Source organism: Barbus barbus (genome assembly GCF_936440315.1).
Source record: "Barbus barbus genome assembly, chromosome: 35".
NCBI classification, from domain to species: Eukaryota; Metazoa; Chordata; class Actinopteri; order Cypriniformes; family Cyprinidae; genus Barbus; species Barbus barbus.
The window spans coordinates 19,802,725-19,816,989 of record NC_136763.1 but is presented as its reverse complement, the minus strand read 5'-3'; the positions used below and the strand labels follow the sequence as shown (position 1 = coordinate 19,816,989).

Here is a 14,265-nt window from a genome sequence, read left to right as displayed (position 1 = left end):
CAGAGAAATTGTAAGGTAATTGAGCCTGACATAGAAAATTTCATGAATCACTGAAGGTACTAAAGCAATTATAAATAAGCTTACCAGCAAATCAAAGGTTTATGTTTTGACATGCTCTTTCAAATAAAACAGTTTAATTTATATAGGTGAAAGTAGGTTTTATAGGCCTAGATATGTATCCATCCAAAATCTTAACAGTCTTTAAAAAAAAAATTCAAGCATACACAAATACAGGTGCATCTCAATAAATTAGAATGTCGTGGAAAAGTTCATTTATTTCAGGAATTCAACTCAAATTGTGAAACTCGTGTATTAAATAAATGCAATGCACAAAGACTGAAGTAGTTTAAGTCTATGGTTCTTTTAATTGTGATGATTTAGGCTCACATTTAACAAAAACCCACCAATTCAAGTCAAGTCAAGTCACCTTTATTTATATAGCGCTTTTAACCATGGAAATTGTGTCAAAGCAACTGCACTATATCAAAAAAGGAAAATAGTGTGTCAATAATGTAAAATTAAAAGATTAAAAAAAAGATTTCCAATTAAAGGCATTTCATTATTGAATTCAGTGATGTCATCATCCAGCTCAGCTTCACTATCTTGACAAATTAGAATACTTCATAAGACCAATAAAAAAAATAATTTTTAGTGAATTGTTGGCCATCTGGAAAGTATGTTCATTTACTGTATATGTACTCAATACTCGTTAGGGGCTCCTTTTGCTTTAATTACTGCCTCAATTCGGAGTGGCATGGAGGTGATCAGTTTGTGGCACTGCTGAGGTGGTATGGAAGCCCAGATTGCTTTGATAGCGGCTTTCAGGTCATCTGCATTGTTGGGTCTGGTGTCTCTCATCTTCCTCTTGAGAATACCCCATAGATTCTCTATGGGGTTCAGGTCAGGCGATTTTGCTGGCCAATCAAGCACAGTAACACCATGGTCACTGAACCAGCTTTTGGTACCTTTGGCAGTGTGGGCAGGTGCCAAGTCCTGCTGGAAAATGAAATCAGCATCTCCATAAAGCTTGGCAGCAGAAGGAAGCATGAAGTGCTCTAAAATTTCCTGGTAGATGGCTGCGTTGACTGTGGACTTCAGAAAACACAGTGGACCAACACCAGCAGACGTCACGGTACCCCAAATCATCACTGACTGTGGAAACTTCACACTGGACTTCAAGCAACATGGATTCTGTGCCTCTCCGCTCTTCCTCCAGACTCTGGGACCTTGATTTCCAAATGAAATGCAAAATTTACTTTCATCTGGAAAGAGGACTTTGGACCACTGAGCAACAGTCCAGGTCTTTTTCTCCACAGGTAAGACGCTTCTGACGTTGTCTCTGGTTCAGAAGTGGCTTGGTAGCCCTTTTCCTGAAGACGTCTGAGCATGGTGACTCTTGATGCACTGACTCCAGCTTCAGTCCACTCCTTGTGAAGCTCTCTCAAGTGTTTGAATCAGCTTTGCTTGACAGTATTCTCAAGCTTGCAGTCATCTCTGTTGCTTGTGCACCTTTTCCTACACAAATTCTTCCTTCCAGTCAACTTTGCATTTAATATACTTTGATAAAGCACTCTGTAAACAGCCACCCCTTTCTGTAATGACCCTCTGTGACTTACCTTCTTTGTGGAGGGCGTCAATGTTCGTCTTCTGGATCATTGCCAAGTCAGCAGTCTTCTCCATTGTTGTGGTTTCAAAGAACAAGAGATACCCTGAATTTATACTGTAGTGATGGTCAATAATTGAAACTCAAATGTAAATATTCTAATATTTTGAGTTACAGATTTTTGACTTTCATGAGCTGTAAGCGCTAATCATCAAATTTAAAACAAAAAAAACTTTTGAAATGTTTTACTTTACATGCAATGAATCTAAAATATATGAAAGTTTCACTTTTTGAAATAACTTACAAGAAAAAATTAACTTGTTCACGACATTCTAATTTATTGAGATGCACCTGTACTTGCACACAAAAGAAACCAATGCACAGAAACACACACCTATCTATTTAATGAAACACATTTATGGTGTTGCTATGGCACACTAAAGACGGTAGTGTCAATTTACTGTTAAAAATAAAACGATTTAAGCAGAAATTACCTGTGTTGTTCTCTTTTTATATTGGGCCATTTTAACTGAACAGCTGGCCCATTTTTACCTGAATGTTGTGCCGTGGCTCAAGAAGGTACCTGCTGTTACTCTAACTCTAACATGTCTTTTCTTTTTCACATTTAAAAAATATTAATATTTTTAAGAGACCCATGCTAATTGATAAGAATATCATTAGATCTCATGCATAGCTTATTTGATGGTATAATAAGTCATTTACCAAAACGTGGCCCATTTTAGCTGACCTCACCCTAGGTCTGGGGAGAAATATAGCCTACTTTATGTTCAAACATTTGAAAAAATAGTATCTGATTGGAGATTAAAGCTTTGGAAATGTAACAGTTGTGAAAAACAACAAAACTAGTTGAACTCCACTCAAACTCTGCTCCGCAGCTAATGTGAGTGTAGTGCTGTGTTTATCTGCACTAGAGGTCGCAGTGAGCAGCAGGTTGAGCAGCAGCGCTGATTCTCTCGGCTCTCGCCGGGTTCAGTGGCGGCGCCTGTAATCCAAGCTACTGGGAGGCTGAGGCTGGCGGATCGCTTGAGCTCAGGGCTTCTGGGCTGCAGTGGACTATGTCGATCGGGTGTCCGCACTAAGTTCGGTATCGATATGGTGCTCCTGGGGGAGCTCGGGACCACCAGGTCGTCTAAGGAGGGGTGAACCGGCCCAGGTCGGAGACGGAGCAGGTCAAAGCCCCCGTGCCGATCAGTAGTGGGGTCGCACCTGAGAATAGACACTGCAGTGCAGCCTGAGTAATACAGCGAGACCCAGACTTTTGCGTTATAAATAACTACCAGGCCAACTATAAAATAAAACGCTTTCTGGTCAAATTAAGTTACTGTTAACATAGGCTACTGTGGGGCTTTGAAGAAAATGCTCTAATTGTTAATATCGACAACCTCCTGGTTTACTGAACAAACGACAGAAAATTATTTTTTTCATTTATTTAGCTATGTTTTGTTAAATATTTTGCCAAATCTTGATTTTAACATGGCAAAATGTAGCATATAATAGCATCACACGACCAATAGGGAGAGCACTAAACAAGCAGGCAAGTCCAAGATTGAAATTAATGAAAAAATAAAATAAAAATGTTTAATTTATTTAAATTGTTTACTTATTTGCTTTAAAATAAATACAATTCTGAAAATAAATACTGGTCCTTATGAAACTAATTTCTGAGTGTGGTCTATATTGTAGGCTATTTCTGCTCTCGAGAATGTGTCTGCCATGTGTTTTGCACCATTTTAAATTTTAGACCATAGTATGCAAAATAAAACCACCTAAAGCAAATATTTCTTGACTGTCGTTTTATTTTCAGAGACAGGTTTTTCTCACATACAACAACAAAACAGTGAGTGTCTTTCGATGTTTTATAAGTAACACATTTCCACGTTTATTGTCATGTCACAAACTGTGTATCAACACTCATTTAAAATGACATGTCTGCATGTGTTTGAATACTGTCTCACGAAGCGGCATGCTGTGACTTTAGTAAGTACGGTGGGAAGTGGTAGTGGTTTGCTTGATTTGGATTGTTGGTCCACCAGTTGTGATGGTGTGAGAACCACCAGAGGACTGAGATCCACCAGATGTGACAATGTGAGATCCACCTGAGGAGAGAAATCCACCTGAGATCATGAAGGACAAGAGGGAAAGAGTTATTAATGTTTACTGTACAACATACACTGGCCAGCCTACCACAAAATACAAAGAGAGATTTCAATTACCTGGAATTTGAGTCCTGGAAGAGTAAGAGGAAGAAAAAAATTATTAGTGAAGCCTGGACAAGATAATATAACATAATCCACGCTCCGCTGATTTTAACTCACATTAACTGTTAAAAAGAACCGACTTACTTGATGTCCTGATTTTCCAGGAGGCTCCTGTAGGTGGCGATCTCCTGCTCCAGGCGGCTCTTGATGTCCAGCAGCAAGGCGTAATCACGTCCCTGTTGCTCAATGCTAGCCCGCATTTGACAGAGCTCGGCCTCCAGCATGTTGATTTGGTTCTGGAAGCCTCCTAGCATAGCGCTGTACCTAGCCTCTGTTTCTGCCAGTGAGTTCGCCAGTGCTGCTTTCTGTTTGAGAACATTCACAAAAACATAATAAAGATCCGTTGTTCTGCTTGTTTTGAGTCTTATGTTATATTTTCCTGCCTCTGGTTCAGATAATCTATCTAATCTCGCTCTACATTCCACTTGTGCCTCACCATGCTGAGCTGAGACTGCAGCTCGATCTCCAGACTCTGTAAGATGTTTCGCAGCTCTGTGATCTGTGATCTGGAAGCTTGTATGGTCTCTGTGTGGATGGTCACCTCTTTGTTCAACCCTGCCGTCTAAACAAAAGACAAAAACACTACATTACTATCCAGGCACTACTTCAAGTGACATTCTGGAATATGTGGTTTATTATTCAGTGAAAACTTGATAGCAACGTAGAATTCATATTGAGACTGAGGGAGAAAGAAGATGTCTTACCTTGTCTTTAAACCAACCTTCCTGTTCCCTGCGGTGTTTCTGTATGATGTTCTCATAATGAGAACGAATCTCCTCCATAACCTTGTTCAGGTCTTGCTGAGGAGCAGCATCAACCTCTACGTTCACTGTGCCTGTCAGTTGTGACCTCAGTGCAGCCAGCTCCTGTAATGCCACAGTATGATATAATATAATATAATATAATATAATATAATATAATATAATATAATACTCCAAAATTTAGGATCAGTTCTACATAGATGATCTATCAGAAAACCACCACAAACCTCCTGGTGGTTCTTCTTCATAAATGCCAGCTCTTCCTCCAGACCCTTGATCTGCATCTCCAGGTCGGCCCTTGCCAGGTTTGTCTGGTCCAGTAAGCGGCGCAGGTTAGCGATGTCGGCCTCCACACACTGCCGCATTACCACCTCATGCTCATATCTGATTGTTGGAAAGGTGACATAGGGAATAAACACACCAATCATTATTTAAACACAACCAATGTCATAAATACACACATGCACTATACTGTTCAAAAGATTGGAACCAGTCAGTTTTTTTACATTTTGCAATAAGTTTCTTATGCTGACCAAGCCTGCATTTATTTGATCAAAAATACAGCAAAACTGTCATTTTGTAATACGTTTTAAAATGTAATGTATTTCTGCAATATCAATGCTGATTTGTTTTAGCAGCCATTACTTCAGTCTTCGTTGTAACATGATCCTTCAAAAATCATTCTTATATGCTGATTTGCTGCTCAGTGCTCAAAACAGTTGTGCTGAATATTTTATCCATCAAACTAGCTGTAAGTTCACATGAATGTGGTCAACGCAGTGTAGCGTACTTGACTCTGAAGTCATCAGCAGCCAGTTTAGAGTTGTCGATCTGCAGGAGGATGTTGGCGTTGTGGATGGTAGCATTTTTAATCTAAAACATAGAATATTTAATACATGAGAACACATATTGCTTTATATCATCAAACTCTGAGAAAGCAAGTCTCTTTTTTTTTGCTGCTATATCCAAAAGAATATCATTGCACTAGAACGTGCTAGTAATGTTTCATATTCGTTCAGGCATCCCTGTACCTTGTCCTTCAGGTCCTTGATGGTGTTCCAGTAGGCGCTGTAGTCCCTCTGTGCGATCGGCCCTTTCTTCTCATAGTACTCGCGGATCTGCCTCTCCAGGATGGCATTAGCAGCCTCCAGCGAGCGCACCTTCTCCAGGTAGGATGCCAGACGGTCATTCAGGTTCTGCATGGTAGCCTTCTCATTCAGCTGGAAGTCATTTACAACGCAGCCTCCAGGCATTATGCCTGTTGCATATCCTCCACCATATCCTCCACCATAACCTCCACCGTATCCACCACCAAAACGGTGTCCTCCACCAAAACATCCTCCTCCGTATCCTCCTCCATATCCTCCGATTCTGGATTGCATTGAGGAGGAAGAGATGCGGGTGCTTCCACCTAAGCCACCTCCATAGACGCTGTAGGCTTTCTGTGGAAAGACCGTGGAACCACACTGACTCTTGGTGACAATGGACTTTGAAGTCACGGTCTTGGGTCCTTTGGAGGACGTCATACGTACAGAGACTGACATGGTGGATGGATACGGAGATGAGATGAACCTAGAGAGGAAACCGGTTGTCCAGACGAGGATGGCACCTTTGAGCCCAGCTCTGACCTCTTATAGGGATGCAGATCCAGGGCGGCTCCTGGACTTTGTAATTGGGTGATGAAGCGTAGGGTGTGTGTGGGTGATGAAGGGTAGGGTGTGTGTGGGAGAGTGTATGTGTGTCGGTCCCAGCTGTCACTACCAGCAGAGATGAAACTTAAAGACTAGTGTTCAGGTTCCACCCCGGTGAGGAAGTTGCTAAGGAATTTATGTGTTAACCAAATGTACTCATGAGATGTACTCACCCTCAAGACTACAATGGAGGGAGTGTGATAAAATAATTAGGCTTGCGACACACACTGTGTGTATGCAAGTTGTGTGTGTGTGTTTACAAGCATGTGCAAGTGTTTTGTGCCAGCGGAGAAAATCCCTTCGATAGTTAGGTGCCGAAAAAGGTGGCTGAGCTGGTCATGCTTGGAGATCTTATAAATTAACCATTTTCATCAAAATAAAGAAGGATTTGGCAGACAGGTAACTCCCTGAGGTGATGTGAGATCATCTGAGGCAGTTTCACCTCCCTTTTACACGGATCATCTTGAGTAATTGCATACCCAGTTTGGATATTATATTTTATTGTATTTTTTGTGAATGGAGCATGTGTGCAATATTTTTATATTTATTTAGTATGTGGCCAAAAACATGATGAAAAAGTACAAAAGATTCCACTTTTAATTTTTATTTGCTTTCGTGCTAGTTTGTCATAAGGCGTGCATTAAATATCTAAATTAAATGGTTTATTTTAAATTATTTTGAGGAGTAAAACATCTATTTTCTTAGTGTCCTTTCCAATAAAGCTTCTTTATTCTACTTCTGAATCTGAGAGACAGAGTTTATCTGCACTAGAGGTCGCAGTGAGCAGCAGGTTGAGCAGCAGCGCTGATTCTCTCGGCTCTCGCCGGGTTCAGTGGCGGCGCCTGTAATCCAAGCTACTGGGAGGCTGAGGCTGGCGGATCGCTTGAGCTCAGGGCTTCTGGGCTGCAGTGGACTATGTCGATCGGGTGTCCGCACTAAGCTCGGTATCGATATGGTGCTCCTGGGGGAGCTCGGGACCACCAGGTCGTCTAAGGAGGGGTGAACCGGCCCAGGTCGGAGACGGAGCAGGTCAAAGCCCCCGTGCCGATCAGTAGTGGGGTCGCGCCTGAGAATAGACGCTGCAGTGCAGCCTGAGTAATACAGCGAGACCCAGACTTTTTCTGAAATAACTTTTTAATTTCATAACTAAAATTTATATGACAAAAATGTTAGTGTTAATAAAAAAATTATCCCAAGGGTAAAGTCTTAATTAATCATCATCATCATCATCCTGAGTAATACAGCGAGACCCAGACTTTTTTGTGTAGTGTTTTGGTGTGGGACTATTTAATTACAATTAACACGTATAAGTGGGTCATTCTACAGAAACGTCCACTTTTGGTACGTCAAGATGTCTTAAAATTAATTTTTTAACATTTAAACTTAGACCATATTATTAGATTACCTTTTGACTTTATGAAAAGAAATGACAGCTTAATTATGTTTTTTTAGCTTTTTTGTGCAATAGTGTCAAGACCACGTGTACCATTTTTTTGTCACTGGTGTTACCTTCTTTAGCAATATTAAAAGTTTTCATGAAATATGTCTCAATTTCTTTTCAGCACATGTAGTCAGAGTTACAGAAAAGAAATGAAAAAGCAAGAAATTAAGAGATTGTTTTATTTAATGCGACAGAAAAAAACACAACACAGTAACACCAGTGACACAATGAATCACCGACATAAGACTTCATATACTGATCTTCACTGTTGCTCAATCAACAAGGTAACAACAGAGAGTAACACCAGTGACAATTTTCATGAAAAATGCATTTTACAAAATTTTCATGCAAGGTATCAAACCACATGCTGTCAATCATGGTATACTCACTAAATTAAGTAGTTTAATCCATTTGTATTAGTTTTTTTGTTGTTGTTGTTGTTGTAAATCCCCTAACAATAAATAGGCTAGGTCATACCAGTTACGTCAACTCAAAGCTTCATATGAAATCATTAGATAAATGAGAATTTCTGACAACTGAAAAGAAACAGTGGACTTAACATGTGCTTTTTTTAAATAATTAATTAAAAAGCAAATATTGCCACATTGATGGCTCAAGAAGGTCTAATTGTTCAAATAACATATTGTTTCATTTTAAAAATATAAAGAAATTGTAACCCTAAAGTTTTTTTCAAGTGTAATATTTATGTAAAGGCTATGGACAGAAAAATGGACATTTCCATTTATAAAATGAAAAACAACAACAAAAAATAATAATATAAATAGTCAATTAAATGATCTGGCGGGTGTTTGTAACAAACTTGTAATGTTCCAGTCTGGAAGCTCAAACAGTGTGTATGGTGCTTGAAAAAGTTATGGGTTCGATTCCAAACAAGGAAGCATTAAATTGCTTTTGAAAAAAATGTCTGCCAAATGCATTAAAGAGGAATTTAAAAAATAATTAGATTTCAATAGGCTTCTTGTCATGTTTCCAAATGAAACAGAATATTGAATAAAGGGCGTGTTTTTATTTTAGCATTCCTCCTCTCCATCTCTCACTCACAGACAATTAATGGTTGGAGGGGCGTGGTTAAGAATATTCTGCCCAAGCCGTCAATTTTATTTAAATTTATTTTAAATAAAAATGAAGGAAATAATCAAAAAGTTGAAAATAAGAGTATCGGGTAGGGTTAGGGTAGGTGTAGGGAGGGCTTTATTGTCCCAATAAGGTGGCATGCATTTAATAATTTGAATTAAAACTATAATTTGCACTCAATACGTTATTATTGCGTATTGTTTTATAATGTACAACAATACTGAGGTGCAGATAATTGCCACTATTTGCAATAAGTAGTATAAATAGCAGAAAATCTTGCTATTTTATCATAGTGTAAATAGAATGTCTCAGGTTACGTATTTAACCCCGGTTCCCTTCCAGGAACTCGAGCTGCGTCAATCGACGCTACGGGAACGCCTTCAGCGTGATCGCGCTCTGAACTAGAGTGTAATCTGTCCAATGAAAGGGCGAGACGTCATAGGCGGGTGACGTCACCGACCGGGAAGCATAAAAGCACGTGCGGTGGAGCCGGCGTTTGCTTCCAGGAATGAAGCAAGCACCTGCAGGGATGCAGGGAGTATGGCCTCGAGACGCAGCGTCTCGTTCCCTTCAGGGAACCGGAGTTACATACGTAACCTGAGACGTTCCCATTCCAGGAACTCGAGCTGCGTCGATCGACGCTACGGGAACGAGATGCCCACGCCACCAGACTTCCAAGTCCCTGCCCTGTGTGTATCCCTCAGGAGCACTACAAGGGCGATAGAACAGAAGAGCCTGGAGTGACCCGCAGATCAAGGCCATAGAATCGAACAAAGGTGAGGGGCGTGGACCAACCCGCAGCATTGCAGATGTCCTGCATAGGAACACCTGCTAGAAAGGCCTTAGAGGCCGCCATACCCCGGGTAGAGTGAGCCTTAACCCCCATAGTCGAGGGGAGACCGGAGGACTCAAAAGCAAGAGAAATCGCATCCACAATCCACCTGCTAAAGGTCTGCTTAGAAGCAGGCAGACCCCGCTTAGGAGGACCGAAGCATACCAGCAGTTGGTCCGTCCTTCTCCACAGGGCAACTCTGTGGACGTATGTGTCCAGTACTCGAACTGGACACATACAATTGAGCTTCCGCTGGTCGGGCTCCCGGAAGGGAGGAGGACTGAATGCCTGCAGCACGACGGGCTGTGGTCTAGAAGAAGGGACTTTAGGGACATAACCCGATCAAGGGTAGAGAAAGGCTTTGGCCAGACCGGGGTGCTAATTCGAGAAATGAAGGGGCCACAGAAAGGGCCTGTAAATCCCCAACTCTCTTCAGAGAAGAAATTGCCAAGAGAAATGTAGTCTTTAAAGTGAGAAGGCAATCAGAGATCTCTTCAATGGGCTCAAAAGGAGGCTTACAGAGAGCTTCTAAAACCACAGCCAGGTCCCAGGTAGGGACCCGGGATCGTACTGGAGGTCTCAGCCTCAGCGCACCACGGAGGAAACGTGTAACCAGGGGGTGTCGACCCACTGTAAAGCCACCGAGAAGGGCGTGGTAGGCCGAAAAGGCCGCCACGTAAACCTTCAGAGTGGAGTGAGTAACCCCTGCGGAGAAACGGGCCTGCAGGAACTCCAGCACTGTACCAACCGGGCAGTTAACTGGGTCAAAGTGGCAGTCTCCACACAAAGAAGTGAAAGATCTCTACTTCAGGGCATGCAGTTTCCTTGTAGAGGGAGCTCTGGACTGGAGGATGGTCTCAGCAATCTCGGTTGAGAGACCGGAAGCTACGAGCTGCACCCCCTCAGAGGCCATACCCGCAGCTTCCATCTCTCCTGACGGGAATCTCCCATGGAGAGCCGTCGAGGAGAGAAATCATACCATACTCGAGAGCCGACTCAGCATGTCTTGCTCCCAAGCAGACCACACACAGATCGTGAGTATCCCCTGCAGTGATATAACGCCTGCAAGGGGGAACACACGGTCTGAAATACGATCTGCTGTCGCCCAAGTGCTTTATTTTTTGAGCACTTTTTGCCATGATGAAATGGAGCTTATAATGTGATCTTTTTAGAGACAGACAACACTAAATAAGGCTCACAACAGGCAAGGACAATACACACAGACAGAGAGTCAATTGCTGAATGACAAAAAGCAAACGCCGGCTCCGCCGCACATGCTTTTATGCTTCCCGGTCGGTGACGTCACCCGCCTATGACGTCTCGCCCTTTCATTGGACAGATTACACTCTAGTTCAGAGCGCGGTCACGCTGAAGGCATTCCCGTAGCGTCGATCGATGCAGCTCGAGTTACTGGAAGGGAATCTATAGCTATTTGCACTTAGTGTAAACAGCATATCTTTAAAAAATACTGCTATTTTCACTTAGTGTAAATAAGTGAAGTGAAGTGAAGTGACATATGACCAAGTATGGTGACCCATACTCGGAATTTGTGCTCTGCATTTAACCCATTCAACGTGCACACACACAGCAGTGAACACACACACACACACTGTGAACAAACACCCGGAGCAGTGGGTGTTTGCATCTAGCAAATAGCATCTATCGCTAAAAAATATTAGTGTAAATAGCCGACGCCTTTTTTAGTCCTGCTCCCGCGAGGTTATATTCCGCACACACCCGCTATATATTCACTCTTTGTTCACCCGCGCTGTCCATTTAGAATAATTTGCTTCCCAACTTGACTGTTCCCGCTAAATTTAGATCTTGTTTCTAGAATCTCACATTTAAATTTTCGCTAGTGAAAGAAAGAGAGATGGGCTAACAAATAAAAGTGTAGTCTGCACAAAATTGTATTTGTTATTTTATTCGTATTTATTTAGCCTAAATGTTGTGTCTTAAGACACACAATTCGTTTAACATTTATAGGAAAAAAACTGTCACAGAGAAAATGTTGTACAAAAATTGTAACTTTTATTATTTTTTAAATAAAAATGTATTTATTTTTAGTCGTCTTGTCAGGATACAATTCGTTTAACATATAATAGGGAATTTAATAAATCTGGTCGACAATATCCTAGTCTACTATTTTCTCTCTATGTTTCACTAAGTATTTTGTTCTTGTATCTTTATGAAGATTACTGGTCATTACATGACCTGTTACATCCTGCAAATCACGTAAACAGGGCCGGCGCTCCGCACACGCACATCACGCACTGCGCGTAGGGCACCAAGTGCTTGGGGGGGGCACCAAAAAATCTGGGTCGTGAAAATATCATCACAATATAGGCTACTAGTATAAATAACAAATAAAATATTTCTAGCATGTTAATATACAAACGCAATACAAAAGTAATATAGGCCTAGACCAAATTAGTCGAGAAAAAGGTGAATCTCTGTGCCAGTCTCCCTCTGGTGCCCCCCCTTCCCCACCTCCCAGTGGTCTGTTCAATTATGCTTCAATCAATTTCAAATTTGGCCGACACCGACCTCAGACATGGCCTCGAAAAGGCACCAAGAGTCGGGGGCGGAAAAAAGAAAAAAGAAGAGACAGCGGGATGATGCTCGCGCGTCGCTTGCAGGTAAGGCAATGTTTTAAATAAAAATGTTAGTTTTGTGCGTGTAGTATGCATGTCCAGGGGCGTCGGCGCGTCCGCGTCGCTAGTAAGTTAGTGCAAAAGATCCGGGGCTTTAGCCCTGCATGTTGAGTCTTTTATTTTAACGGGGTCCGGGGGTTTCTCCCCCGGGAAATTTTGAAACTTGGGCTGTTAAAGATGCAGTTTGTTTGAGAAGGAAAGGAAGGCCAATCGTTGGGGTCCTCATCGTCATATTTGAATGACAAATAAAGCTAATTTTCCCCCTAGGTAGGCTATACGTTACAGATGTGTGTGCATATAGCTATTAGTGCAGAACGTTCCCTATTGTAATTTCTTCGCTTCAATATAATGCCTATCTGCCTCTTGGTAAGGTGAACTTTAGAAAAACCCTGCAACTGAACGTGATGTGATTTTGCCAAATTAGACCGCTTAGATAAAGTTTTTTCGTTGTCATTTTCAAGAGGTTCGGCCAAGGGCGACATCTGTTGGTGAAACTGAAATTAGAAAAAAAAACCCCACAATCTCAGTGTTTGTATATTTTCATATTCACAGAGTTGTCAAATTATTAGGGCTGGGAAAAGATTAATCTCGATTAATCGCATCCAAAATAAAAGTTTGTGTCTACATGATATATGTGCGTGTACTGTGTATAATTATTTTGTATATAGAAATTATATATACAAAATAATTATACAAATTATATAAATTATATATACAAAATAATTATACACAGTACACGCACATGTATCATGTAGACACAAACTTTTATTTTGGATGCGATTAATCTTTTCCCAGCCCTACAAATTATGTACAGAATTATTATATTGTGCCTCATCAGACCTCTTTTAAAGGTAAAATAGAGTTTTGAATTTTAAATGTTCCAGTGACACATAGGCCTATATAAAAGACTAATGTGTGCAATATTTTTGTATGATGGTTGATGGTTCAATCAAAAATGCATTTCAGTAGAATCCCTGAATATTTTGTCTTGTATTTCTGAATGCAGGGTCAATGCTAAAATACATGCAAGGAGCAACTCAAGGCCAGGAGTATGTAGAAGTAAATTCTACTGTGCAGTTATGTATGGTTATTTGCAGTTTAAAATGTGCACTTTAAAATTCATACTTCATAAAATTCATACACTTATACTGTTATTTGCACTTTAAACTTTTTTTGCACTTTTAACTTTCTGTGTTTACATTGTTCTGTTCCAATTATTTATTTGCAGCAGTTATTTTGGAAGTAAAGAGAACCTAACTAAGAAATTCTGAATGGTAGTTATTTCTTTGGTGGTGGTGGGGGGGGCACCGCCAAGCGTTTGTGCTTAGGGCACCCAAATGGCTAGCGCCGGCCCTGCACGTAAACGTAAGCATAGAATAAATTTGTCCTTAATCTTAGCAAATAAAGCCAAGATACATGGAAGTACAAGCCAACATCACTATCGTTCATCCAAAAAAGTGTATGTACATGTCTCCCTTTCTCTTCTTCACATATTTTCCTCTATATATACACTAAATTTTATTTTATCCAGTTTACACAATTGCAATTGTTTATGAGGGTCAAAGGTGTTTACTGATAAAGGAGAATTCAATAGCCGGCCAGCTGTTATGACCTTCCCTTCACCGCTTTTGTGATGGATCTGTTGCCACGCAACATATGCACTATTGTTGTGAGGCTGTTATGGAAGGAACCCATGAATAACACTAGGAAGACTGAGACTCCGTTTATTTCCCTCATAGCCTCTTTTCTAGTGAATACTTAGTAATTTCAAGTAATGGCACCACATTACAGTCTAAATATTATATCAGGATGGAATATGAACTCCAAACTTAATTTTGTTTTGCATTTTGAAATAGACGCCAGTCCCTTTTATACTATAGTGTTGAAATAAAGAAAAACTATGTAAAAG

The 14,265-nt window shown here is 40.8% G+C and overlaps 1 protein-coding gene across 1 annotated transcript; it reads right to left on the bottom strand.

Moving 5' to 3' along the window:
- Window positions 1–3,407: 3,407 nt before the first annotated feature.
- Window positions 3,408–6,187, bottom strand: LOC306855335 (keratin, type I cytoskeletal 19-like; the record flags this gene model as incomplete). The annotated part of the gene is made up of 7 exons (XM_079393948.1): window positions 3,408–3,738; window positions 3,959–4,187; window positions 4,319–4,444; window positions 4,587–4,748; window positions 4,871–5,027; window positions 5,434–5,516; window positions 5,675–6,187. 6 exons carry the CDS (start codon window positions 6,185–6,187, stop codon window positions 3,963–3,965), a joined length of 1,266 nt encoding a protein of 421 aa, XP_079250074.1. The 3' UTR covers window positions 3,408–3,738; window positions 3,959–3,962.
- Window positions 6,188–14,265: the final 8,078 nt, after the last annotated feature.